This window comes from Callospermophilus lateralis, chromosome 5 (assembly GCF_048772815.1).
Source record: "Callospermophilus lateralis isolate mCalLat2 chromosome 5, mCalLat2.hap1, whole genome shotgun sequence".
In the NCBI taxonomy this organism is placed as follows: Eukaryota; Metazoa; Chordata; class Mammalia; order Rodentia; family Sciuridae; genus Callospermophilus; species Callospermophilus lateralis.
In genome coordinates this window covers 64,219,869-64,245,791 of record NC_135309.1, presented here as the reverse complement: position 1 = coordinate 64,245,791, position 25,923 = coordinate 64,219,869, and the positions used below count along the sequence as shown (strand labels likewise).

Genomic DNA, 25,923 nt, shown 5'->3' with positions numbered 1-25,923 from the left:
CAGCTGCCTCTCGGCCGCTGATGGGCGCTGCCTGCCCAGCACCTGCCCTGCCTGCCGTAACCACATCGGAATGCAGCCCTCTCCATGGGGCTGTGGTCCTGGGCTGGTGCCCCGCGCATGTGCCTTCCCTCTGTGCCCTACCGGGAGTTGGGGGCTCTGGGGACACGCAAGGCAGCTTGATGCGGTCAGAGGGTCGGCCAGATCCTCCATAGGAGACTCCCCCACTCCGGGCCTCAGTTTCCTCCCATGAACAACAGGAGCATGGCGCCCCTTGTGGCTCAGGTTCCTTGTCAGCCTGCGTTTCTGGAATTCTGCCACCTGGGCCTCCCTTTGAGCTGCTGAAAGCCTTTGTTCTTGCTCAAGCATAATGGTTAGATGTAAGGGTTGAGGGCATCCGATTTCCTGGGTTCCAAACCCAGCTCAGCTACGCATTGAGCTGGGTGTCTCCCAGGGAAGTTAGCAAACCTCTCTGGGCTTCAGGTTTCCTTTCCTGTAAGTGGAGATGAGAATGGAGATGAGCCAGGAGGTACCTGCAGCCCTGGCGGCCAGTAAAGCTTCAGGTGGAGGAGGCTGGACAAAGTGGCTTCCAAGGTCTGTGCCTGTGTGTGTGTGTGTTTGTGTGTGTGTGTGTGTGGCGGGGCTGGGGGTTGTGTGTGGTCTGGCCCTCCAGCTTCGCAGGCAGGTCTCCCTGGGGAATTTCCTAAGCCAAGGGCACAACACAGCTCTGGAAACCTGACCTGGAGGTTGGAGGCCCTGAAAGGGCGCCATCTGCGCATCTGAGGCCAACGTGGGTGCTGTAGCCTGCAGCCCACTGCCCTTGGCACAGGGTCCTGGGGCTGCAGTTTCTGAGCAGGATGAGGTGACACGTCAGAGGACCTGAGATGCAGTGTCGTAGCCCCACCTGTCCCTACTTTTCTGTGGGCTCCTTCCTGCGTCTTCTGTGGGGATGATTTCAATAGGAGTGGGGTGCATGATTGTGTTTCTTGTAAGCAGTGTAATAACAGAGATTGAGACCCTGGATTTGGGCTCAGACATCCCTCAACCAGCTGGGGAACCCCACTGGGCTCCTCAGTTTCCTCTTCTGTAAAACTGGAAGGATGCCCGTTGCTGGATTAAATGACATGATACATGCCAAGAGCTTAGTTCATTTTCCCACACAAAATATACCCACTCTGTGCAATCTGAAGAGTGCCTACTGTGTGCTGAGATCCAGTGGGAAGCAAGGCAGCATTCATTCAGGGGCTTTCAGTCTGGTGGGGGTGGACAAACAACACATTTGTGAGCAGAGTGGACAGGATCATTGCAGACAATGATATGGATCAGGGAGGGAGAGTGTGAGGGAGGGGATGAGAGGGGTCATTCTGAAGTGATCTGGGAGGGCCTCTGAAAAGGGGTGACATTCCATCTAAACATGAGGAAGGAGCCAACCATGCAAAAATGGCTTGTGCAAAGGCCCAGGGGCGGGGGCAGTGACCAGCTACAAATGTAAAGAATGTCAGGGTGCCTGGGGTGGGGGAGATGAGTCAGAAAGTGGCAGGAGAGGATGCTGGAGGCCAGCAAGGGCCCGGGAGCAGGAAGCATTTGGATTTCTGTGTGCAGTAGGAGAATCTTGGGAGCATTCTGATCAGAGAGTGGGAGGACATTGCCTATTTCCATGTTTTCAAGATGGTTTTGGTGACTCTGGGAGAGGCCAACTTGGAGTGACCAGGGTGGGAGAGGAACACTAGTGTAGCATCTATTCCAAGTCTTTGTAAGAGATAGTGACAGTGTAGGCGGGTATGGTGACCGCAGAGATAGGGATGAGAGTGTTGTGTCTTGGACACTGGCCGCTGGGTGGGCTACAGTGGGTGGGGCGAGGGGCAGGGCGGGGCCTGAGTTTGCTGAGAGCATCTGGAAGGGGTTTGCCAGGCCAGTTCCCCACGTGGGAAGTCGGAAGGGAAACGGACTGGGCGGGAGTAGCATGCCAAGGGGACAAACCAGGGCGCAGGATGGGACAGGCTAGGGGACCTCATGTACGCTTGCCCTGGGCCGAGGCAGCCCCTGTGCGTGTTTGGCAGGGGCTTAACCCTCTTCTGGCCTAAGCTCTGGATTAGCTGTGAGGACCTCCCTCTCTCCCCAGCAGCCTGGCCTGACCCACATCCTACCCTGAGCCCTGCACAGGCGCAGAGCCACCCCTGTGGGCGCACGGATGAGACCACCAGCCCTGTTGTGTCTGGGGATAGAGCCTGGCCTAGCCAGCCAGGTCTTTGAACTGGACCGGGTGTGTGTGTGTGTGTGTGGGGGGGGGGGGAATTGTGTTCATTTGCATTAACTTCTAACTGAAATCTAGCATTTCCTTGAATGTAGGGTTGGGGGGGAACAGTACCAGTGGTGCCAATGACTATCACCATCGCAAGTCACAGATATTTTCATATCACATTTTAATTGTCGCAGTTTTCTAGAAATATTTAGGCTCATTGCTACTTTGAAATTATAGGTAATAATTAGACTTGCCGCTCGCTTTCATTACTTAATATGTTAATAAGGAAACGTACCAGAAATTCACTCTTTTAATCTTTTATAAATGTATTGTTTTATTATTGGTTTCCTTTATAATCCTAATTCTATGCATTTAAAAACATTTGTTTTTATTTGTAAACATTCTGAGTAGTTTATAGGCTTTACCATTGCAGAGGGACCCTTGGCTCAATAAAAAGACCAGGCCCCTTACTATGCGACCGTGATCTTACCCTTCATTACCACTTTACAAATAAAGGAGCTAAGACTCAGAGCGGTCGAGTATCTTAGTCATGGTCACACAGCTGGTTGAGTGATTAAGCCAAAAATTAATGTAGATCTTTCTGATTCCAAAATCAATGTTCTTAACAGTCTGTCACTGCTAAATCTACAGCTGGTTTAAACAGAGCCCACACTGCAAAAAAACATTTTATATCTTATCTGTCAAAACAGTGATGTAGCCTTTACTGCCTAGTCATTAATGTGCTCTTGTTTTTTTAATGATAGGAAACATTTTCCTTACTAGTTAAATGACCTACCTTTCCATCATGGTTAATCTTGCGGGTAAATGGAGCTCTGAGTAGGGCTACACCTTGTCCTATCCCCACTGTTGGCCCCATGCTTCCTTGAGAGCAGGTGTTCACTGAGCCAAGGCAGAGGGCCGTGGGCATGTAGCCTGGTTGGTGCAGTTAGCTCTGGCCCTTCCCCTGCTCGGCCTTGGGTGGGCCCACGCAACAGCAGACCTTGGTCGAGCTCCGACTACCACTGCCTTAGCTCTGTGATCTCCAGCATGTTACTTCCCATCCCTGGAACTCCGTTTCCTCATCTGCAAAATGGGCTGGATGGCCTATCTGCCTGCCTTTACTTGGTTGTTGGACAGTGAAGTACTTGGCACGCAGGAGAGGCTCAACCGTTAGGGGCCAAATCTTGCCCAGCTCTCTGATGGCCTCAGGAGGGGGTCTGCTGCCCAGGACAGACCCTTTCCTGCCATCTGGGGGAGATGGGACAGGTGCAAAGCTCCAACCAAGGCCAAGTGCCAAACAGAGCCGCCTCAGCCATGGCAGAAAGCACCCTCTGTGAGCAGAGGGGGAGGGAGGGACGGAGACAGATTCCCCATCTGTCCCTGCCTCAGTGCGAGAAGTGGTGGCTTTATCTCATGCACCTCTGTATTTAATAAGCAGGGCCATGATGAGGTTTGGTGACCTCAGGGCCCAAATGGACTGTCTGCTGGCATCAGTAGGGCTTGAGTCATTTCCCAGGGACCAGCACTGGGCAGGCAGCCAGGAGAGGAATTCACCCTGATTCTCTGCTGTCCTCTTCTCCTCCCCACCCCCCAGCTCCGTTTGAGTTTCCAGCTCCTCTGGCTTCAGGAGGCCATGGACCGAGGTAGAAAACAGCTATGTATTTACTCCTCAGGATTCTGGGGCCTGCTCCCACCCTGCCTTCAGCAGAGGCCCAGCCCGGTGTGGAGGCAGACACTGGGCCTTCTGCCCTCCCGAGGCCTTGGAGGACCAGGCCCAGTGGCCTAAATGCCCAGAGAGATCCCGAGGGGAGGGACAAGCTGGGGTGACGAGGGACGCCTCCATGGGGGTACGGTAGGGTTTGAAGGTTGGGTTGTTTATAGTAAATAAAAACCTTCAAACAGCAAAGGACATTAACTAGAAAGTGAATATTCTCTGCCCTCCTCCATCCCAATCAACTCCTCATCCCTCTTCCCTCAGACTTCTTTTGTTTTGGGTCCTGGGGATTGAACTCAGGGCCACTCGACCACGGAGCCGCGTCCCCAGGCCTATTTTGTATTTTATGGAGAGACAGGGTCTCACTGAGTTGCTCAGCCTTCGCTGTTGCCGAGGCTGGCTTTGGACTCATGATCCTCCTGCCTCAGCCTCCTGAGCCTCTGGGATTACAGGCATGTGCTACATCCCCCATCTCAGACTCTTAATTGTTTCCTCATGTGTGCAGCCGTGACAGCTAGATGACCCGCCCATCCACTCCTCTCTTGAATAACAACTGGGGTCACTCAGTGTCACCTGCCTTTCCACTCTGCCCATGTGGCCACGGTCGTGCGCGTGGAGAGGGTGCCTTTTCTCCAGTGGTGCAACAACACTGGTAGCCATTGCATGTGGTGACAGAGGTGGTACCAAGAACTCAGAGATGAGCAACCCAGGGGACACGTGGGGAGCTTTGACAAGACAACTAGGGAGGCAGTCTTGCCAAGGTACCAGGAGGCTGGCGTTTGTATGTGGAAGATTTGGGGTCACATGCCAGCCTTAGCACTTCCTAGCTGTGTGACCCAGGACAAGTTTCTTCACCTCTCTGAGTTCCAACTTCCCTACTTCTCAACTGGCACTAATAATACCTCCCTTGGGGACCGTTGGGGACTTCTCAGGGAAAGCACTTACTACTCACAGAGGCAGCCAGTGATCGAGAACAGACAGTCCTGTTTGGGCTCCTGCCATTGACCTGTCCTGTGATGGGTAGGGTGGGGTAGCTGAGCCCTGCCAGGTGGGGCCAGGTGCATCTTGGGTGTTTCAGGAGCGATTATTTGGAGGGAGGAGGGACCGACTGATCGATCTGAAGCTCAAAATAGCCTGGAAGTGCAAGAACAACAATAAATAAATGGGTTCCGGATGCTTTTAAATCTTGGCATGTCCCGGTCTTGGCTCGGCCGGGCCAGACAGCTTCATCTGCGCTCGCTCCGAGGCCGGCGGCACACGCCTTCCCTGGCTGTGGCCCAAAGCTGCTTTCAAGAAAATCAGATCTAGAAACATTTGGACCTCTGGTGCTGGCCCTGGGGGTCACGGGTGTGGGTTGAGGATCAGGCACCCTCAGGGTTTTCCCCCGTGTAGATGGGGGGATGTCCCGACCTTGTAAGACCCATGGTGATATGGCGGACAGAGAACACACGGGCGCCTAGTCATTTGCTCCCCAAGTGTTTACTGAACACTTACTATGTGCTGGGAGCCAGGGATACAATAGTGGGCATTACTAAAAATTCCATTACCACTGTGATAAGCTCTGGAAAGTTCAGGGCTCCTCGCATGGTCTGCAGATTCACAGAACGCAGGACCAGACCCTTCAGGACCTTGCAGACCACAGACAGGGATCTGGTCTTTGCCTGGGAGGGAATGGAGGGGCCAGTGGTTCAGATCTACACCTTACGTCTGTGGCCGTGGCTGCTCTATGTCCAGCAGCCTAGAAGGGGGCCCCAAGCAGAGGCAGGAGGCCATGGCTACCTCAGGGTGTGAGTTGGTGGTGGTGTAGACAGAGCCAGTCTCAGAGTTTAAGGGTCTGCTCAGTGATGGGGTGGTAAGGAAGCTGCAAAAAAGGCTCTTCTGCCCAGAGAGGCTGCCGCTGTTCCAGCTGTTGCTTCAGGACTCACTGATGGCCACTGTCTTTTGAGCACTTGGCACCACGTGCTCTGCAAATCTCTGCTCATTAATTCCTCATGAGGACTCTAAGTGGGTAGAGGGGACAATTCTCATGCTGTTTTACTGAGCCCAAAGAGGTTCCATCTTTGGCCAGGATTATACCTCTCAGTCCCACTGTCTAGCTTTTCTGGTTGACATAATGTTCTTCTCAGGGTGAGGTCCACTGCCCAGCTCCTGCTTGGTTCCAACAGTGAGTGCTGTGTCTGGCCTGGCCGTGGGGGCCTTACTCCTCTGCCCCTCCTGGCCTGCTGGCTTCTGGCAGCTCCTGACTGAGCATGTGAGCTAAACCGCCAGGACCCAGGGCTTCCCATGTCGCCTGCCTCCTGGGAGCTGCCTGGGCCCTGCAGTCGCTTTTATTTTTTATTGCCGACTTCCTTCCCTGTCCTCCTTCCTCTGTGCTCCCACCCCGTCCCCATCTGTTGCTGCCCCCGTGGGGTCTTTTCCTGGCCTCACAGATACACAGTGAACACAGAGGTCTCCTTCCTTCCGGCCTCTTGGGAGGGAGAGAAAACTTGGGTCACTGTCGCTGGCCTGCTGGCCGTTAGTGTCTTAGAGTGCAGTGTGGTCTCCCCTCCACTGATGGGGAGAGCAGGCTGGGGGGACTTGAGGCTGGCACCTCATCGCTCTCTGGGTCTCACTGATTCTGAACTTCTTGCCTGTGGACCCTGAATGTGCGCATGTTCCGGGGGATCTTGTCAAGCGGATCCTGATGGGGAGGGGAGGCTTGAGGTGCAGCACCGAGGCTGTGGTATTTAACGCGCTCAGGAGAGACTGCGGCTGCTGCTCTGGGGAACCACACTTTGAGGAGCTCATCAAGGAGCAAGCAGGTCTCCCACACACCTGCCCACCGTGCAGCATGCACCACCGCGACGCTCCGTCCCGCGGTACATACTTTTTTAAAAAATTTTTATTTATTTATCCTAATTTGTTATACATGACAGCAGGATGCATTTCAATTCATAGTATACATATGGAGCATAATTTTTCCATGTCTCTGGTTGTGCACAAAGTAGAGTCTCACCATTCGTCTCTTCATACATGTACTTAGGGTAATGATGTCCATCTCATTCCACCGTCTTTCCTACCCGCCCCGTCCCCTCCCTCCCCCACCCTCCCCTGTGCTCTATCCAAAGTTGCTCTATTCCTCCCATGCTCCCCCCAGCCGCCCCCCGCCGCCCCCATTATGGATCAGCATCCACTTATCAGAGAGAACATTCGGCGGCGTTTGGATTTTTGGGATTTGGCTAACTTCACTTAGCATAATAGTCTCCAACTCCATCCATTTACCTGCAAATGCCATGATTTTATTCTCTTTTTATGCTGAATAGTATTCCATCGTGTATATATACCACAGTTTCTTTGTCCATTCATCGATTGAAGGGCATCTAGGTTGGTTCCTCCCCTCGGTACATACTTTCAATCATGCACAGATGTCACGTGCTGACCCCCCACGTCCCAGGGCCCCATTTGACTGATCATGGTCTCCAAGTCTGGCCAGTGTTGGAACACAGAGAACTGAGGCTCAGAGATGTAGAGGAACCCGTCCACATTCCCTTGCCATTAGCACAAAGAATTCAGCGTTGTGATTCCCAGGTCAGTGTTTTTTGTTACTGTTTCAACCAGGAGCCAGAGCCCTGGGATTCTAGTCCCATGCTTCCTTTTAATTTAGCTGTGTGACTTTAGGCAAGTCACTTCCCTCTCTGAACCTCAGCTTTCCTATTGGGAAAGTGGCTTAACCTTGTCCCTGTTGTGAGAAACAAATGGAAGAATGTCTACTTTAGAGCTGAAAGGATTTTTTGAGCCCCAGGATCCCCAATCCCAGTGGGCCAGGAAAATCCTAGTAGGGCAGAAAAGTAGATTCTGGTGTCACATGCATGCAGGGACTTGAGGGGCTCCGTCTCACTGTGGTGTGTTTGAGGACTCCTGACTCCCTGCCTGCCTTAGTCTGGGTGCCTCTGTCCATCAGTGTGCATTGAGGAGACTGGGGGCGGGGAGTGTGGGAACACCAGCCCCCACCCTGGGACCCCAGTCGCTGGACACAGGCTCCTGGGCATGCTCAGTTCTCACTCTGCACAAGTGGACTCCACGGTGGCCAGAAGCAGCCAGTGCTTTGGGCCGCAGGACCTGCTGAGCCTCCCCCCTGGCCTCTGGCCCTCACTGGCCACATGACAAGGAGGTCCTGCTGGGGACAGAGAGAATCTGTTTCCCACCAGCTTTATCTGGGAGCCCGTGGGTCTGTGTTTCTCATCATCTGGCTGCAGAAGGGAAGCAGGCTGTCCATGGGGACACACAGATGCAGAAGGACCCTCCCCCACACTGTGCAGGGGCAGGCGGGAGGCAAGATGCCAGGGGACCTGGGAGTGGCCCCACCACATCCCACGAAGGTTCAGGGAGCACCTGCTGAAGGTCCTGGGGATTCGGTGGAGGACGCGGTGGCCCTCCCCTCACAACCTGTGTTCTGGAGGGGAGCCGGTCACTGAGTTGGTGCCGAGGCTAACCCACAGCCATCGTGAGGGAGGGGATCTGGGTGTTGGGACGGCCTCCTGGCTGGGTCCAGATGGTGGGTGAGCAGGCAGGCCAGGCCCTGGGGTGGCCTGATCTTGGCCTTATGGGCCTCATGAAGACTTCCAAGTTTTGTGAACTCAGGGGAGTATTCTCCATAGGAGGGTGGACCCGTCTCAGTCCTGCCTTGTGTGCTGGGGTGGTGGGCAAGCCCCTGCCCGGTCCTCCTTGGGCATCCCTCGAAGGTCTGTGGCCTGGGCTTCCTGAACCCAAGAAGACACCCAAAGGTACAAAAAGGCCTTGAAGACTTTGTCCCCTCTCCATTATTTCTAAGTCTACTGAACGTGAACTTGCACAGAGCAAGGATATGAACTCTTCCTGCAGTGTCATTAATTGCTGGGGTCAACCTGAGTAGGGGGCAGTAATAGATTTGGGACTTGTGTCTGGATTCATATTGTAGCTCAGCAAAGCGTGTTAGCCCCTCCCCTCCCTGCCTTAGCTTCTCCATCTGTAATATGGGGGCACACCCACTTTGCTGGGCTCTTATGAGCTGCTTAGAGACTGAATGGTAGGAGCCATGTACTTGGGAAGTGGTGGTTTAATCTGGGGTTTTGGTCAAATTAACCTCATAAAGCTCTTAAATTGCCCATGAAATAGTGTGTATGAATAATAGGTATGTGTGTGTGAGTCTGTGCAAATATAGAGTCCAGATGCAAAATGCATTGCCTTATTTCTCCTGTGTAAGAAAGAGATAGAAATGTGGCTTTTGCCAAGCACATACTATTGAATTCACTGAGGTTAAATAGGAATATGATGGCTTTCTCCTGGATGGCTCTTGGTTCATAAAAATGCAAAACCTCATTAACTCCCTCCTAAACCCTCCTTGTTCAAAGCCCAGGGCCTTGGCTGGGCTGTGGGCGTGGAGAGCAGGCAGGGGTTTCCCAGGGAGCCCAGCATGGGAACCACGGAGCAGATGGGGCTGTGGGTCCCCTGCTGTCCCTGTGCTGTGCAGCTGCAGGGGCAGTGGTGGGGGAGGACTGCTGAGTCACCTCTCCCTGGGGAGGTCACAGGGTGTGTTGGCTGACAAGCCCAGGTGTGTAGCCCTGGCCTGGGACTTCTCAGGGACCTACCGTCCCTCCCTGCTCAGAACCCCCAGGAGCCACACCACCTCGAGGCTGCCCATCCTGGACAGGCGTGTTTCCCCAGGGCTTTGGCTCCACAGCAAGGCCACAGTCATCCTGGCAGCACCAGCCTGAAGACGGGAGCTTGAACCTCCCTGGCCTGTTGAGCGTGACATTTCCTCAGAGGCTACAAAGGGGCTGCGTGACCTTCACTCTCCTGCCAGGACCCCCTTCTTGCCTGACTCTGTGTTATTTATAACAGTGCTAAGAGGCCAAGGGCTGCGCAGCCCAGCCCTGGCCCTGCTCCCTCAGCCTCTCTCCTGGCAGGCAGGAACAGAGACAGGGAACAGGGACACGGCAGCACCCTGGAGAAGGCCTCTGGGCGAATGTGCTACCTTTTTTCTTCTCTTTTCCTTTTTTTTTAAATTTTTTTTAATTTCTGGTGCTACTGGAGATTGAACCCAGGTTGCTTTACCACTGAGCTCCTTTTTATTTTCCATTTTGAGACAGGGTCTCACTAAGTTGCTAAGGCTTGTCCCAAATTTGCAATCCTGCTGCCTCAGCCTCCGGGTGGCTGGAATTACAGGTGTCCACCACCACGCCTGGCAGGGTTGGCAAGTCTTTAGGTCTCTGAGATGTTTTAAAATTTTTGTTTTACCATGGCAAAAATACATGTAATATTTATTATTTTTAAGTTATATGAGACAGGGACAGTAAGTATGTTCCCCATGCCACGCAGTCATCTCCAGTCTCCATTTCCAGAACTTTCTCATTAACTCAAACCAGATACCTTCATTCACCTAACACAATAGGAGGGCTGGCTTCTACCCTTCCCCCAGGCACACTCCAAGTTTAAGAAAACCCCACAAATCATTGTAAGGAAGGAAAGCGGCTGTCAATGTGTGATTGGAGTATTGGTGATGGCCCTTTCATCTGTTGAATGGCACATTCCCCAGGGCCAACCAAAACTCTGCTTTCCTTGATTGAGTGAGTGAGTGAGTGAGTGAGTGATTGGCACTGGGGATTAAACCCGGGGCACTTAACCACCTAGCCACATCCCCAGCCCTTTTTCATATTTTCTTTAGAGACAGGGTCTCACTGAGTTGCTTAGGGCTTGGCTAAATTGCTGAGGCTGGCTTTGAACTCGAGATCCTCCTGCCTCAGCCTCCCAAACCACTGAGATTCCAGGCATGTGCACCAACGTGCCTGGCTCTGCTTTTCTTCTCATTGAGGAAGCAGGTGGGAGTGGGAGAGGGTGTCTTGATTTGGAGGAGAACCAGGGATCTGCTGTCATTTCTGACTCTCCTTAAGCAAACTATTCATTTAGCAATCTTCACTCCATTGTAAATAGGGCAAATGTTCTGCAGCTCTCCTCAAAACCTTCAGCACCCGCTGCCCGAGAGTCCATGCACTACCCTCAAGAAGGACTCAGTCTTCCAAACACTTTTCTACCCAAGACACCTCACCAGACCTGGCTTGGACAGTCTCATGGCAAGTCCAGGTTCATAGGTCCCTTTGTGGAGATACTGAATCAGAGGCCCAAGTGACATGACCAAGGGTGCACTTCCATTTCAGTCACCTGGACAAACAGGTGGAGACCTGGGTAAGGCGAAGAGGCACTTGGCTCCAGGCAAGTTAAGGGAATGTAAAAAATTCAGCAATCAAAATAAATGATATTTTAACTCAGTGTTTAAAAAACATAATATTTGGGGGGAATGTGTACATGCTGAACGAAATATAAAAATTTTAAAGGCAGGAACAACACAAGTGTCACGCATAGCCATACTGGAACTTGAGGCCAAAGGAAAAAGGGGCATGCCGATCCTGCCTTTATTTAGGATGTAAGTATTTATATTAATTACGGATGGAATTTTTGCATCGATGCCTATTTTAAAAATATTGCATTTAAAAATTGACTACGGAAATTTTGGGTGCCCAAGGCACCCTATTTTTGACTCTGGCTCCACCTTCTGATCCCTGTGTACTACTGTGCATTCCCACCCCACCCCGGCCCCGGGTCCCCAGGCCTCCCAGGGCCTTTCAACCATTCCTGAGTGTCCAGAGAGCAGCTGAGGGTGGCATCTAATCCCTACAGTCTATTTTTGTGTCCGCCCTTCAGCCACTGATAAAATGCCGTCTTGGGTAGAGCTGAGGTGTTGAAACGGGGAGTGTTGATGTCAGGTGGCTCATGTGATCGTATGTCTTCATTCTTGACCTCGCAGAGGGGTCTAGAACCAGGAGAGAAAAGGAGCTCTCAGCGGTTCTTTCCCCGTAGAGTTTGACAAGACATGAAATTGTTATCTGGTAACTGAGGCTACCAGGCAATTGACCTTGTCTTGGGGCTGTATGGAAACAGTTCCCACATTGTGCTCTTTTCCTTCTGTGTAACTCCCTTGACAGTTTACATGGCACTCATTAGGTTTATTGAGCACATCTTTATTGAGTACCTACTGTGTGCCAGGCACTGGGGATACAGCAGGGGACAAGATAGATACGGCCTCTGCCGTGTGGTTGAGGGAGCCAACAATAAACAAGTAGATGAATTTAAAATGGGAGAAAATTCTAGAGGGGATGGTGGTGATGAGCGAACAGTAATGTGGATGTATTTAATGCCCAAAATGATTAAAATGGTTAAAATGGTCAATTTCATGTTGTATATGTGTATTTCCTTCTTTTTTTTTTTTTTTTTAATGCCAGGGATTGATCCCCGGAGCCCCTGACCACAGAGCCACATCTCCAGCCCTATTTTGTATTTTATTTAGAGACAGGGTCTCACTGAGTTGCTTAGTGAGCCTCACTGTTGCTGAGGCTGGCTTTGAATTCACAATCCTCCTGCCTCTGCCTCTCAAGCCTTGGATTACAGGCGTGCAACACCACGCCTGGCTATTTCTCACAGTTTAAAACATAGTGAAAGGGCCAGTGGAGGGAATCTCAGGGAATGGCAGGTGCAAAATGAGGGAACTGCAGCAGGGTGTTGGGAAGCCAGAGCTGGGTCCAGTGGCTGGGGAAGCCCACGTGGGAGCGACACTTCATTGGGGATGATAAGGGAGCTGTCTGGGGAGGTGAGGGCTGGACCAGGGCTGAGGCCCCCCCCAGCACTTCATGCGGAAGGCTGGTCTGTAGACACAGAGCCTGAGCACCCTGTAACTAGCTGTTAGAGCCAGGGCCAGGGCCAGCCCTGGCTGCATGGATCCTGCCCACTCTACCTGCCCATCACTCGGCAGCTTCAGTGCCTTTCCTGCACTCGCCTTTGAATTCAAGAGGCCCTTGAGTTCAAGTGCCTAAAATGGACTGTAAGTGCAGGCAAACACAATGTGCAGAGCACGCAGCCCCCCAAACGCCCTGCACTTGTGTCAGAATATAATTCAACCTTTACTTGTTTAAAAACACCATGGCTTTCCTGGGCCTGGCCAGATGCCAGGATCCATGCTGCCAAAGGTGGAGAGGGGGTGCCCTCTGAGACCTCAGTGCCAGAGGAGAGCAGGCTGGTCTTGGACCTGCGCCACCCTCAGGTAACCCCACGGCCTCGGACCCCTGTGGGATGGGGGCTGCCTGGGGGCAACAGGGGCAGAGAACAAGAGAACCAAGAAAATAAGGCTGCCCCAGGACTCTTCCTTTTCTATCTTTCCCTCACCTTTTAAGGTGGGGTGGGGCGAGGTGGGGGGTGTGAATCTAATGTGAGTACATGGGCCACAGCGGTTGAGGAAGTGAGTGGACTGTCATTTTGGAAAGAGCTTTGTTTTTTTGTTTTGTTTTGTTTTGTTTTTTGGTACCAGGGATTGAACCCAGTGGTGCTTAACCCCTGAGCCACATCCCCAGCCCTTTTTAATATTTTATTTAGAGACAGGGTCTCACTGAGTGGCTTTAGGACCTTGCTCAATGGCTGAGGCTGGCTTTGAACTCCACTCCTCCTGCTTCAGCCTCCAGAGCCGCTGGATTACAGGCGTGCGTCACTGCACTGAGCCTTGGAAAGAGCTTTGGACAGAAGACATGGGAGATCCCAGTTTGTCCTGAGCCTGCCAGGAGCTGGCTGTGTGGATCTTGGGTGACTCCTCCTTTCCTCTCTGTGAGCCTCCATTTCATCATCTGCAAAATAAGATACTGGTCTCTAAAAGTGTGACTGCAGTGACTGCAGACAATTCCAGTGCCCACACCCCGCTGTGTTCCGGGAGTCTGGCCTGAGGCTGTATTTCCTGTGCTAGGAAGGCTGGAATCCTGTACAATTGGCACCTTCTTATCTGATGAGAGGGGAACTGTAGTTGGGAGGTCAGGGGGAGGCTGGGGAGAGGAATTCCTGGGAAAAGGTTAGGTAAAGCACTGAATCACAGAACTTAATGCCTAACATCATCTTAATGAAGGCCTATGACCTGCACGTTCATTTTTTTGCTAGTCTTTCAGTACAGGACTCTTTGTGGTGCCAGGATTGAAATTCTAAGTCATTTTTCCTGCAGGGTCCACACCCACAGTGCCAGGGCTCCAATTTCCAGTTTGAGTATTTATGCCAGCAGAGCAAGAACTCACTAGACATTGGTCAAGCAGTGTGAGCGCAGAATCCTTCTAGATGATTACAGGTGTCTCCTAATCTTTCACCATGATCTCATCTATAAAGAATCTGACAGCAGGTTTTTGTGTTAGCAACTCAAGTTTATTGGATCCTTCCACAGCCTTCTACTTAGTTTTCATTGAGAAATTCTTCTTTTGTCCTCATATTTTCTGTGTTTAAACAATTTAGTCGAATTTTGTGATTGTAGTAATAAATGGGTACTGGCTCCTGGTACACAGACAGCTCAGCTGGTGGGAGCAGGCCCACGGGTGGGTGCCATATATATTGAAGGATGTGGATGGGAGGACAGAGAGCATTGGTTAAACCCAACCAGCTGGTCGGGTAAGAGATGGTAGGCCTTGCACCAAAGTCTGAGAGGACCTGGATAGGATTAGATTTGGTTGCAAGTAACAGAAAACTCCCAACATGGCCAGAGGCCAGATGAGCTCCAAGTTGAGTCCTCTGGGACCCCAAGGCAGATGGAGGCCAAGGGCAGTGTTCAAGACCCAGGCTACTTCCCACTTGTTCTGCCTGTCGTTAAGAGCTGTAGCACTGGTGACTGGGCTCCTTCACAGTTGGCCAGGTCAGGCACAGCCAAGTGGCCTAGTTCTGAGCAGGGCCCATCTTGCCCTCTGAACAGGAGGACTCCTTCTTACCTGGGGACCTTTTCTTGGGTTACCTTAAACCAAACCCTGCTCAGGTACCTGCTGGGCTGGAGCCCAGGGTCTTCTGTAAAGGACTGACCATCACCAGGTTTGGTAGGCCCAAGGCCAGATGGCTCCACGGGGAAGGGGTCTTGAATGCCAGGTTGAGGGTTCTAGTCTTGAGAGTCTGGGTCGGGGAGGGGATGCCCTTCCAGTGACCTGGTTTACCTCTGAGTTCATGGTGCTTGCTCCTTTCAGGCTGGGCTGAGAGCCCTCCTTTCTTCTACTTTTCCTGGAGTTTAACTTTATGTGCATGGTTTGAGTCCTATTTCTGATGATGCTGTTTAATATTTCATTGGGGACTAAGCTCAGCTACTCTTGCTACTGTCCTTCTGGAATCTTCTTTAGCAGTTTTGTATTAACTTAGAAGACAGTGGGAATCTTTTTTTTTTTTTTTTCTAATGGGAGAGATAAATTAGTCATCACGTTTTCATTGATAGGTGATAGAAATTCCCAGTGGTATGTAATCTAGAAAGGGAGTTGATTTGCTCTCCTAATGGCAAAGCACAGAGAATTGCTGGCTTCAAGCACAGCTGGCTCCGAGTGTGACAAGTGACAGATTATTTTGTCAGAAGCCCCCCTTTCCCCACTTCTCTCCACGTCGCCCGTGCTGGCTTCCTCTTCAGGCGGGCTCTTCACAAGTAGTGGCAAAGGTACTTCTAGAGTGGAACTCAACCAACTGAGCCCCCTTGTCCCAATGGACGCTCTAGCCATTCTTGGTATCTACTCAGACTCACTTGGCCAGGCTGTGTCTATCTTGACCACCCACCTCACAAAGGCCCTACCTCCTGATACTGTTACCATGGGGGTGAGTTCTGTGGGGGCACATTCAGACCATAGCAATCTGTGACTCCCATTCATGGTGTGTCTGACATATGTTGGGCTCCCAACCTATGCTACTTTACCTTTGTAAGAGCCCCAGGGAAAGGTATGATTAATTAAAAAAAAAAAAAAAAGATTATCCCTACTTTGCCTTTAGAAATAGGCAGTGGCTGGGTGCAGTGGCTCATGCCTGTAATCCCAGTGGCTCAGGAGGCTGAGGCAGGAGGATTTCAAGTTCAAAGCCAATCTCAGCAATTTAGCAAGGCCGTAGGCAACTTAGTGAGAGCCTGTCTCGAAATAAAAAATAGAAAAAGGGCTGGGGATGTGGCTCAGTGGTTAAGTGCCCCTGGGTTCAATCCCTGGTATCAAAAGAAAGAAAGAAACAAGCAGTGAAAGCTGATGTCTTGTTCTCGAAGTCTTTGTGTCAGAAGTGGAGCCAGGGCCTGCCCTTCTGCCCACCTTTTCTAGGTTTCTTCCCATTTCAAGACCTTCTTTCTGCCCTTTGTCTCCCCTCAGGAAATTTACTTATTAAGTCACTCATTGATCTGTTCATTAGATGCTGAGTTCTGCCAAAATATTTCCCCAAAGCCTCCGTGGATTCTAGAAATGAGAGGGATTATACGAAAGATGTGTGCAGGCAGGGTCCAGAGGGTCTGGCTAGTTTAAAGGTCTCTATTCCAGAGGGACAGTGAGAACCAGAGGGAAGGTGACCTGCTGAAGGACACATGGTGAATACCGGACAGGTCTGGAACCCAAGCTGCCACTGGGGCCACCCTCCCGCCCCTCCTGCTTCCTTCTACCAATAATTCTAAGAATCGGCTCTGGACCAGGCACCAGGCTCGGCCATTTGCTGATTGTAGCCAGGAAAGTGGAGCCACCAATTTTTCCTGAAGATGCATTCTTTCTTAAGCAGGGAATCGATTTCCAACAAGATACACAAGCTTCCAATGAAGCCACTTAGGTGAGAGTCTGGATGAAACACCATTAATCCCCTGCCAGGGTCATTTATCTCCCTGGCTTGAGGAAGCTTCAGCCCTTTCAAATAGGGGGACATGTTGTTGCTGGAGGCACAGCACAGGGAGAGGGGACCCCTGGTAGGGGGACGAGCAGACACCCTGAGAGGCTGGTAGGAGCTGGGCACAGTGCAGCGCGTCTGGCCCTAGACTCGACTTCACTCATCCATGAGCTTGCCATGTGACTTGGGCCATTCCCAGCTTGGGTCCGAAGCTTTACTTCCCCTTCTGTAACTGTGAATAAATGGCCTTGAATAGTGCTTCTCATTTTCAGAAACAGGATGTGGGTGATGGCCTTGCAGGGAGAGAAAAGACTTGGATTTGAATCTCAGCTTCACCTTTCTGACATCTGGGGTGCTGTGGCTTTTCAGTTGTCTTCCCAAAAAAGACACATTGAAGTTCCAATGCCCAGGACCGCAGAATGGATTTTTTTTTGGAGACAGGATCTTTACAATGATAATTAGGTTAAATTGAGGTCTTTAGGGTGAACCCTGATCCAATACGGGAAATTTGGATAAACGCAGATTCCAATAGAGGGAAAACACAGTGTGAAAAGACAGGAGAAGATTGCCATCAAAGAGCCCAGGAGAGCTGGGCGCCATGGCATGCCTCTAATCCCAGCAGTTTAGGAGGCTGAGGCAGGAAGATTGTGAGTTCAAAGCCAGCCTCAGCAAAAGTAAGGCATTAAGCAACTTAGTGAGACCCTGTCTCTAAATTTAAAAAATACAAAATAGGGCTGGGGGGTGTGGCTTAGTGGTCTAGTGCCCTGAGTTCAATCCCCAGTAACCGTCCCCCCCTCCCCCGAAAAAAAAAATGCCCAGGAGAGGTCTGGCACAGAGCTTCCCTGGGTTCTCAGAAGGAGCCACGCCTGCTGACAGCTTGGTCTCCGACTTCAGCCTCCAGAGCTGTGCACAAGATGTTTCTGTTGACGCCACCCAGATGTAGTGCTTTGTTTCGGCAGCCCTAGCGAACTAACACAAGTGACTCCATCTTGGAGTTTTCTCCACTAGTAATGCTAGTGACGAGGGGACAGCAGCACCTGCCCTGTATGGTTATTTTGAGACTGATAAGAGGAAGCGCATGTGGCGCTGAGCACAGTCCTTGGAGGATCGTGAGTGGAGAGGCTATTAGTCCTGCACTGCCCACCCAGCCCCACTAGCAGAGCCTGTGGGAGGAAAGCAGCCAGGATGGGCAAGAAGGCCTCAGTGCAGACTGAAGAGAACTAGGTCACTCAAGGCACCCCTTCAAAAGCCTCTCCAGTACAGAGAAGGCCAGAAATCACCATTAATGCAGTGCTTGATGCTTGCTAGCCAGAGAGTGGTCTTAGGCCTAATTGACAAGGCCGTGAAGCTGAGGTTTCTTAATTTTCACATGCTGGTTACACTTGCAGTATGTCGAGCCCCCGTGGGTGATCAATAAGTGCAGTCGTCTTGGCCATTTGTGAGCATTTTGTAAAGGAGGCATGGCATGGTTTCAAGGGAAGGATACTCACTAATAACCCTGAGCAAATCCATTTCCATCCTTGAACCTCAGTTTCCATATCTGCAGAGTGAAGATCAGCCAGGCCAGAGGTTCTTAAGCCGCATCTGTGAAGGCCTGAAAGTCGTGTATAAATTTTGTGTGTGCACATGCATCTTGGGAGAGTGTGCCTGGAGCTTTAACTGGTTCTTGGAGGGTTACTTACCTCCCAAATTGCCCACCATGACCTGCAACCTCTACCCCGTCACCTCTCCGAGCTGCTGCCACCTGGCTGGTCTGATTCTGTGACTCTGCTTCTAAGGTTCTTTGCAGGAAACAGATTTACAAAGGTAGCCACTCTGAGTAACTGGGGTGAGGGACGAACCAGGAGCACAGTGAAAGAGCTCCCCAGAGAGCTTATCAGGGGGGTACTTTTTTTGGCCAGGGAGGCCCCCTCTTGCCCAGCACTCTTGTATCTCTGCTTTTGGCCCTCCCTTGTGTCCCACGGGCCCTGGGTGATGACCAGCCCCTGCCTAACCTGTCTTGGATGGCTCCAATGGCCTCAGCTATTTTCTGCCTCTGGGCTACCCCACCCCATCTCACTTGGAGTAGTACCCAATCCTGCCAGGTGTGATGGTGCATGCCTGTGACCCCAGCAACTCCTGAGGCTGAGGCAGGAGGATAGTGAGTTCAAAGCCAGCCTCAGCAACTTAGCTAGGCCCTAAGCAACTCAGCAAGACCCTGTCTCAAAATAAAACATAAAAAGTGCTGGGGATGTGGCTCAGTGGCTAAGAGGTCCTGGAGTCAATCCCCAGTACCAAAACAAACAAACAAACAAACAAATGAAAAAACAAATCCCTTACAATCCCTCCCTGATCCCATCCCCACCTGCCTTTCCCCTCACTGACGCCTCCAGCTTAGTCCCTACTGTCTTTGCCCCTGCAGGTTCCTCTCCCCAGAACGCTGCTCCCCATCTTGCATGAAATATTGATGAGATCCCCTACTCCCACTAAGATGGCATCAAACAAAGGAAGGGACCGAGTCTGTATATTGCCGTGCCTTTGCTCATCATCCCCCTGGATAAATGCTTAAAATTAAAACTGACAATATCAGGTCTTGGTGAGGGTATGGATCAGTTGGGCTCTCCTACAGCCGATGGCAGTGTTCAGTGCTACAACATTTTGGAGAACAGTTTGTCATTTTTACAAAGTTATACATAAACTTACCAAATAACTCAGCAATTCCACTCCTGGATATTTACCCAAGAGAAACAAAGACATATGTCCACACCAAGACTTGTACACAAATATTGAAGACTTAACTCATAATGACCGAAAACTAGAAACAAATCAAATGTCTGCCTAGAACAGGCAAAAGCTGCTACATCCTCTCAGTCTGATTGGGTGTGAAGGAGACAGAGCTTCCAGGAGGAGAGGAGAGGATCTGCCTAGGTCTCCTGGGGTGGGGGCAGCTGTTGAGTGATGGTGCTTTATAACTGAAGTGGTTGACAGACAGGAGCTTCCAGGGGACTGGGGTTGCCTTGGGGACCCACAGGGTAAGGCAGCTCCAATTCCCTCTCGTCTTCAGGTTCCCAACCAGGTTCAGAAGTGTTCCCCTATTCCTCGGGGAGTTGCAATTTGTAAGGCTTCCCTGTTGTAAGGCTTCCCCTCAGGGAAGCCTTAGATAGTACCAAGTTTCAGTATTTCAGTATGGTTTCAGTATCCTGAAACCATAGATAGTATCAAGTCCTTTACGGAGTCTGATTTTTTCCCAATGCGTACATACACATACTTAATGCCTTTTCCATCTTAACTAAGCATTACCGAGCATAGTGATCAAAATTTTTGCGGTTTGAGGTACAATTGCAAAACTAGTATGAATTTCTTTTCCTTCCTCACAGATTCATAGATAGAAAATTCATTCTTATTGTAGAGCTTAGCAACCACAGCATAGGGTTTTTTTCCCCCTTTCCTCATTCAGTGGATAACTTCCACCTTTTCACCTAAAGGAAATACTTCATGGCTTCTCTTTGGTGTATCTGAGTTGCCAGTGTCACTACTCTTGCACTTTGGGACCATTAGTCAGTAAAATAAGTTACTTGGATTTGAATACAAGCACTGCATTACTGTGATAGTGTATCTGATCATTAGGATGGCTACTAAGTGACTAAGGGGTGGGTAGTGTATATGGCATGGATACACTGGACAAAGGAATGACTCATGTTCTGGTGGGACAGAGCAGAACTACTCAAGATTTCATCATACTACTCAGAATGCCCCCCCCCCATGTAAAACTTAGTGAGTTGCTTATTTCTGGAAGTTTCTTTTAAATATTTTCAGACTACAGTGGATCAACAGGCAACTGAAAACACAGATAAGGGAATACAACTGTAATTGCATTTTATTTAAGTGATTATTTGTTAATATCATCCTCCTGTCCCCCCAACATATGAGATCCAAGAGGACAGTGGTGTCTCTTTCACCCCTGGTTGCAGCTGCTGGCACAGGGCCCAGCTCACCTCACAGTAACTCAGAACTTAATATTTAGGACTGCTGAATGTGTGTGGATTGGAGAAAGAAGGGGCAGGTGGGGCGCAGGGGTGGGGTATGGCCTTGTAGACAGAGACTTGCTGGGCGCAGTGCTGCCTGGCTTGAAAGCCAGAGATGGGCCACTTGTGAGGATGTGGCTGTGATGTTGCCCGTACAGGCAGGACTCTTGCAAAATGCCAATTAAGACATTTGACCCAAATTTGGATAAAAGCCTTTTTCCTGTGTCAAGTTGAGCTAATAATATACATTTATTCATAATTGATGAAGTCTCATAAGTGGGAACAATTAAGGAAAAGGCCTGAGCAAAACCTGTTTCTCTTAAGTGTCACCCATTTGCCTTTTTTTTTTTTTTTTTTGCTGCGGCAGGTCCCACCCTCTCTGCCTGCCGTGAAACACCTTTTTTATCATCGTGGTTGTCGTCACCATTATTTGGTGTCATTACTGTTAGCAGACTTACTGAGCACCTACTGGAGCAGGCTGTAAGTTGCTCTTGGCTCCATAAGGCAGGTACTGCTGTTTCTGTCCCCATTCTACAGATGAGGCAGTTGGGTTTCAGAGGGATGAAGGGATCTGCCAGAGTCTCATGGCTGAGGAAGGAGAAATCTCGACTCATATCTGCCGGCCCGGGCAGCCCTCCTTGTCCCTGTGGTGTTCCACTGCTGTGTCAGCCTTCCAGCAAGGCTGCTCTGAGTCTGCAGCCCTTCTGTGGGTGACAGTTAAACTTGGGAAATGGAGGGAGAAAATGATTGCCCCTGATTCAGTAGGGCTGGTCCTCGCCTGAGAATTTGCATTATTTCTGACATAGCAAGTTCCCAGGTGATGCTGATATCACTGGTCCTGGGACCACCTGCTGACCCCCTTCTCCCCACCCCCCACTGCCAGGCAGGTGTGTTTGGACATTTATTATGCTGCATAGAGCAATCTGTAGCTTGATTGTTGTTTCGTTCTGTTTATACATGTGGGATTATATTCCTGTGGATATTCTACAACTTAGTCTTTGATTTATCTCGCAGATGATCCATAGATCTGCCTTATTCTCTACAGTGTTTCAGGATACAGGGGTGCTATAGTTTTATTTGCCTCTTGCCTTCTGAAATGGGTGGCCTTGTGTGTTTTAGATATCACTTCGAACACGAGTGTTTCTCCAGAATCTGGTCATCATTCAATAATGTCAGCTATTATTGCTGCTATATTTTGTTTCCTCATTAATATTGAGGATTGTTAGCTTTAAGAAGTTTTCTTGCAGGGGCTGGGGATGTGGCTCAAGCGGTAGCGCTGGGTTCAATCTTCAGCACCACATAAAATAAAATAAAGATGTTGTGTCCACCAAAAACTGAAAAATAAATATTAAAAATTTCTCTCTTTCTCTCTCTTCTCTCTTTAAAAAAAAAACAAGAAGTTTTCTTGAAGGTGGGGGCAGCTGTATAAAGAGTAACTCTGTTTACAGGCTCTAGTCAAGTTTTCTTTGAAGAGAGAGGGAGGGAGAGAGAGAGAGAGAGAGAGAATTTTTAATATTAATTTTTAGTTTTCAGTGGACCCAACATCTTTGTTTGTATGTGGTGCTGAGGATCAAACCCGGGCCGCACGCATGCCAGGCGAGCGCGCTACCGCTTGAGCCACATCCCCAGCCCCTCTAGTCAAGTTTTCAACAAAACAGTTTCAGTAAAAGGAAAGAGGCACAGTGTGGGCAGGGCTTGAGGGATGTGTAGGAGTGCAGAGGAGAAGAAGCGAGAGCCCCAGGGAGGTTGTACCCCCAGGCTTGGCTTAGCTACTGTAGATTTGATGATTGTGAGGGAGGGGGGGTGTGGATCTTAATAGTTTTGGGTCATTTGGCAAAATCTGGCCATGGCCAAGGGTCCGGGTTGGCAGCATCCTGTGTAGGAGGGCCCTGCATGGGTCAAGCTGTGCTCAGCTCTGATCTGTCTTTTTCCTTCCTGTCTCCGCAGGGTGGGGGTTCTGGGGAGGAGCAACTCTGCGCTGACTTTCCTGAGCTTGACCTCTCCCAGCTGGACGCCAGCGACTTTGACTCTGCCACCTGCTTTGGAGAGCTGCAGTGGTGCCCGGAGACCTCTGAGACTGAGCCCAGCCAGTACAGCCCTGACGACTCCGAGCTCTTCCAGGTAGGCCCTCCCAGCCTCACCAGCCCACCACAGTGCCAGCACTCCTGTCTGCCCCCAAGGTCCTTGGCCCTGCTGCATCACCTTCTATACCCTCTCATGCCAAGAGTCTCCTGCCCACCCAGTCTCTTGAGACCTTGCTTCCTCTGGATCTGCACCTGACTTGGGCCAGTTCTCACCCACTTATCTGGCCTGTGTTGTCACTTCCATAAAGTAAAGGCTAGAGCCGGGCACCGTGGTGCTTATCTGTAATCCCAATGGCTTACATTGGGAGGATGAGGCAGGAATATCATGAGTTCAAAGCCAGCCTCAGCAACTTAGTGAGTCCCAAAGCAACTTAGCAAGAACCTATCTCTAAATAAAAAATGTAAAAAGGGCTGGGGATATGGCTCAGAAGTTAAGCGCCCCCTGGGTTCAATCCCTGGTACAAAAAAAGAAAGTAACGGTTGGGGTAACCTGTCCCTCTATACCTCCCAGAGTCATACCCTCTGGGGCTGGGGGCTCCAAAATCTGTTTCCTATATTGTCTCATTGAACCCCCATGAAGCAGCGCCATTATTTTCCAGATAGGGAAACTGAGGCTTGGAGAGTTAAGTCAGTAGCTGAACTTGACTCAAATCCAGTCTGCCTTCTGAGGCAGGATGTTCTGAGAAGGACTCACATTTCTTGAACACCTGTTCTGTGGTAGGACTGCCCTGTGTATATATTAACTCATTTAATTCTCCTGACAACTCTCAATTGTAAATACAGCTGTCCCCATCTTCCAGGTGGGGCCTACAGTGGCACTGGCACTGCCCACGCTTAACAAAAGGCAGTGCCAAGAACCACTGTGCATAGACCTCTCAACCCTGCGTGCCCTGGGGGCTCACGGTGGTTGATCTCTTAGGTGGAAGAATATGTGGCCTGGGACAAAGCAAGCTCTGTGTGCGTGGGTGTGGGGGTGAGGCATGGAGGGCAGGAGATGAAATAGGCCTGGCCCTGTTGAAGCTGGGTGCTGGCTTCCTTCTGATTCATTCTTTTCTTTAAATTTTCTCCCCCGTAAAGACTGGGGAATGGAGTTGTGGCTGTCTGTGCCTGTGTGGCAACTTGACCACACCTTGTGCTACAGGCCCTGCTGGTGTGCCACACGCCATCTCAGGTGGTCCTCCTGACAGATTTTACCAGTCCTTCTAGAAAGGATCACGCAACTCCCTGTATGTCAGGCACCGCGTCCATCAGTGGACTTCACGGGCTGGCAGGAGACATTTCCCCAGACCAGGAAACAGCTGCAATCACTTGTGACAGGGAACTAGAGGAAATGAGCCCAGGAATAGAAAAGGTTCTGCAGGCTGGTGGTCAGTAAGGCCTCCCAAGGAAGAGAAGGAGGCAGCCACGTGAAGGTCAAAGGGCAGGAGAGGTAGGCAGGGCCTGACCATGCAATCTTGTGCACCAGGCCAAGAGTCTGGATTTTCCCTTATGCTGTTCTAGCTGTAAGTTTTTACAGGTGAGAAAAGTGAAGTTCAATGATATGAAGGAACTTGCCCAAAGTCACACACTAGGAAGGGTCAGGGAGAGGGCTAAAATCAAGGAGCCCATACCATCACTGCTACACTGAACCCATTTGCCACGCCCGTGAGGATTCAGCAGGATTGGGCCGAGGTCCTGGCTCCATCCAGGGCCTCTGTTTTCTTCTCTGAACACCAGGGATGCGGCCCTCCCTGTGTGGCTTCTTCCCTCTTTAGGAGGCCAACTTCTGAAAATGCTTTCGAGTTGCGCGGAGCTGATGCGCAGAGCGTGTTAACTGATTCCTGAGACAGTCCCCACCTAGACAGCGCTGGCCCCTCTACTCCTCCTGGCCAGACCCCCCAGCAGGTCTCTGCTGTTGTCCTACCATGGCATGGAATGGCTTCAGACCCAAGTGAGCCCCTGGGCCCCAGCTCAGTGAGGAAGATGTCAGAGCTCTGCCCAAGGCCGGCTCTGTCCATTTCTCACCTGTGCACCTGCTGTGCATTTGATTGTGTGTGAAGGGCCCGCCCTCACCCCCACGCAGCCGTCATACTCTGTGGGGTCTGTGTCCGTACTGTGGGTCATGTCCTGGGCATTGCATGCTGTCAGGGCCTACTACATGGTCATCCAGTGAACACACCCTCCGACTCCTGGCTCTAGAGTTGCCTCCTCCTGAAGCAGCTGGGCAGTGGCTTCCTCTGTGGGCGACCAGCTAGTACACATGTGTCTTCAGACCGTGGGACAATGTGATCTCCATCCGGGGCCCTCACACACTGACTCGATTGTAGCATTTTCTTTCCTGCTCCGGGTCAGACACAACCAGTATCAAAACCTTGAATGGGCTGGGGCTGGCGCTCAGCCATAGAGCGCTTGCCTAGATTCGATTCTCAGTACCACATGTAAATAGATAAAATAAAGGTCTATCAACAACTATATATATATATATATATATATATATATATATATATATATATATATATATATATATTTTTTTTTTTTTTTTTTTTTAAGCCAAACCAAACAAAAAGCCTTGAGCTGGGATCCGGGGGCCCCTGAGACAAGTGGGAATCACCGCGCCTGGATGCCTGCGTCCGAGCTGTGTTCTAACAATTGAGTGGCACTATTGCTATGGAGACAGTCTGGGAGGGTGAAGAACAAGCTACAGTTATAAAGATTGACAACCTTTGAGGGGCAGGGACATTGTGTTCCATTTCTCTGTGTGCCTCAGGGTTCTTAGGGCTGGAGCAGAAGGGCACTTGGTAACTGTTTCTAGATGAGGCAGGTGTTGGACCATTCTGTGCTGTGTGACCTTGGGCAGGTAGTGCCCTTTGGTAGTGCCTCTGTTTTCCCATGTGTGCGTGAAGAGGGAACATGGACCAGATCAGTAGCTTTTAATCTGTTGGGGACAAAGGAGAGTCCCTGAGTTCTTTTAGACTCTGATGAGATTCATGGACCTTCCCCCAGAAAAAATGGGGGAGAGGTAATTCTGAGTTTCTTGGCCTCAGTGAAAAGCCCTGGATAGTGGAGGATCTCCAAGTGCTCTTTTAGCCCTGACAGCCCAAAGGCTGTTCTGAGCCATTCCTTCAAGCCACTCTAGTTCCCCAGTGAAGCATTTCCCTCACATGTCTCCAAGGCTCCTTTTCCTCCCGCTTGAGATCAGCTCAGGAAGGCTGGGGGTGGGGC

The 25,923-nt window shown here is 50.7% G+C and overlaps 1 protein-coding gene across 1 annotated transcript in view; it reads left to right on the top strand.

Annotated features, from left to right (window-relative positions):
• Positions 1-25,923, top strand: part of Ppargc1b (PPARG coactivator 1 beta) — a 106,600-nt gene that overhangs the window by 53,381 nt on the left and 27,296 nt on the right. The window contains exon 2 of the mRNA XM_076856732.2: positions 22,586-22,759. Within this exon, the coding sequence (XP_076712847.2) occupies positions 22,586-22,759 (174 nt within the window). The remainder of the gene's footprint in view (positions 1-22,585; positions 22,760-25,923) is intronic.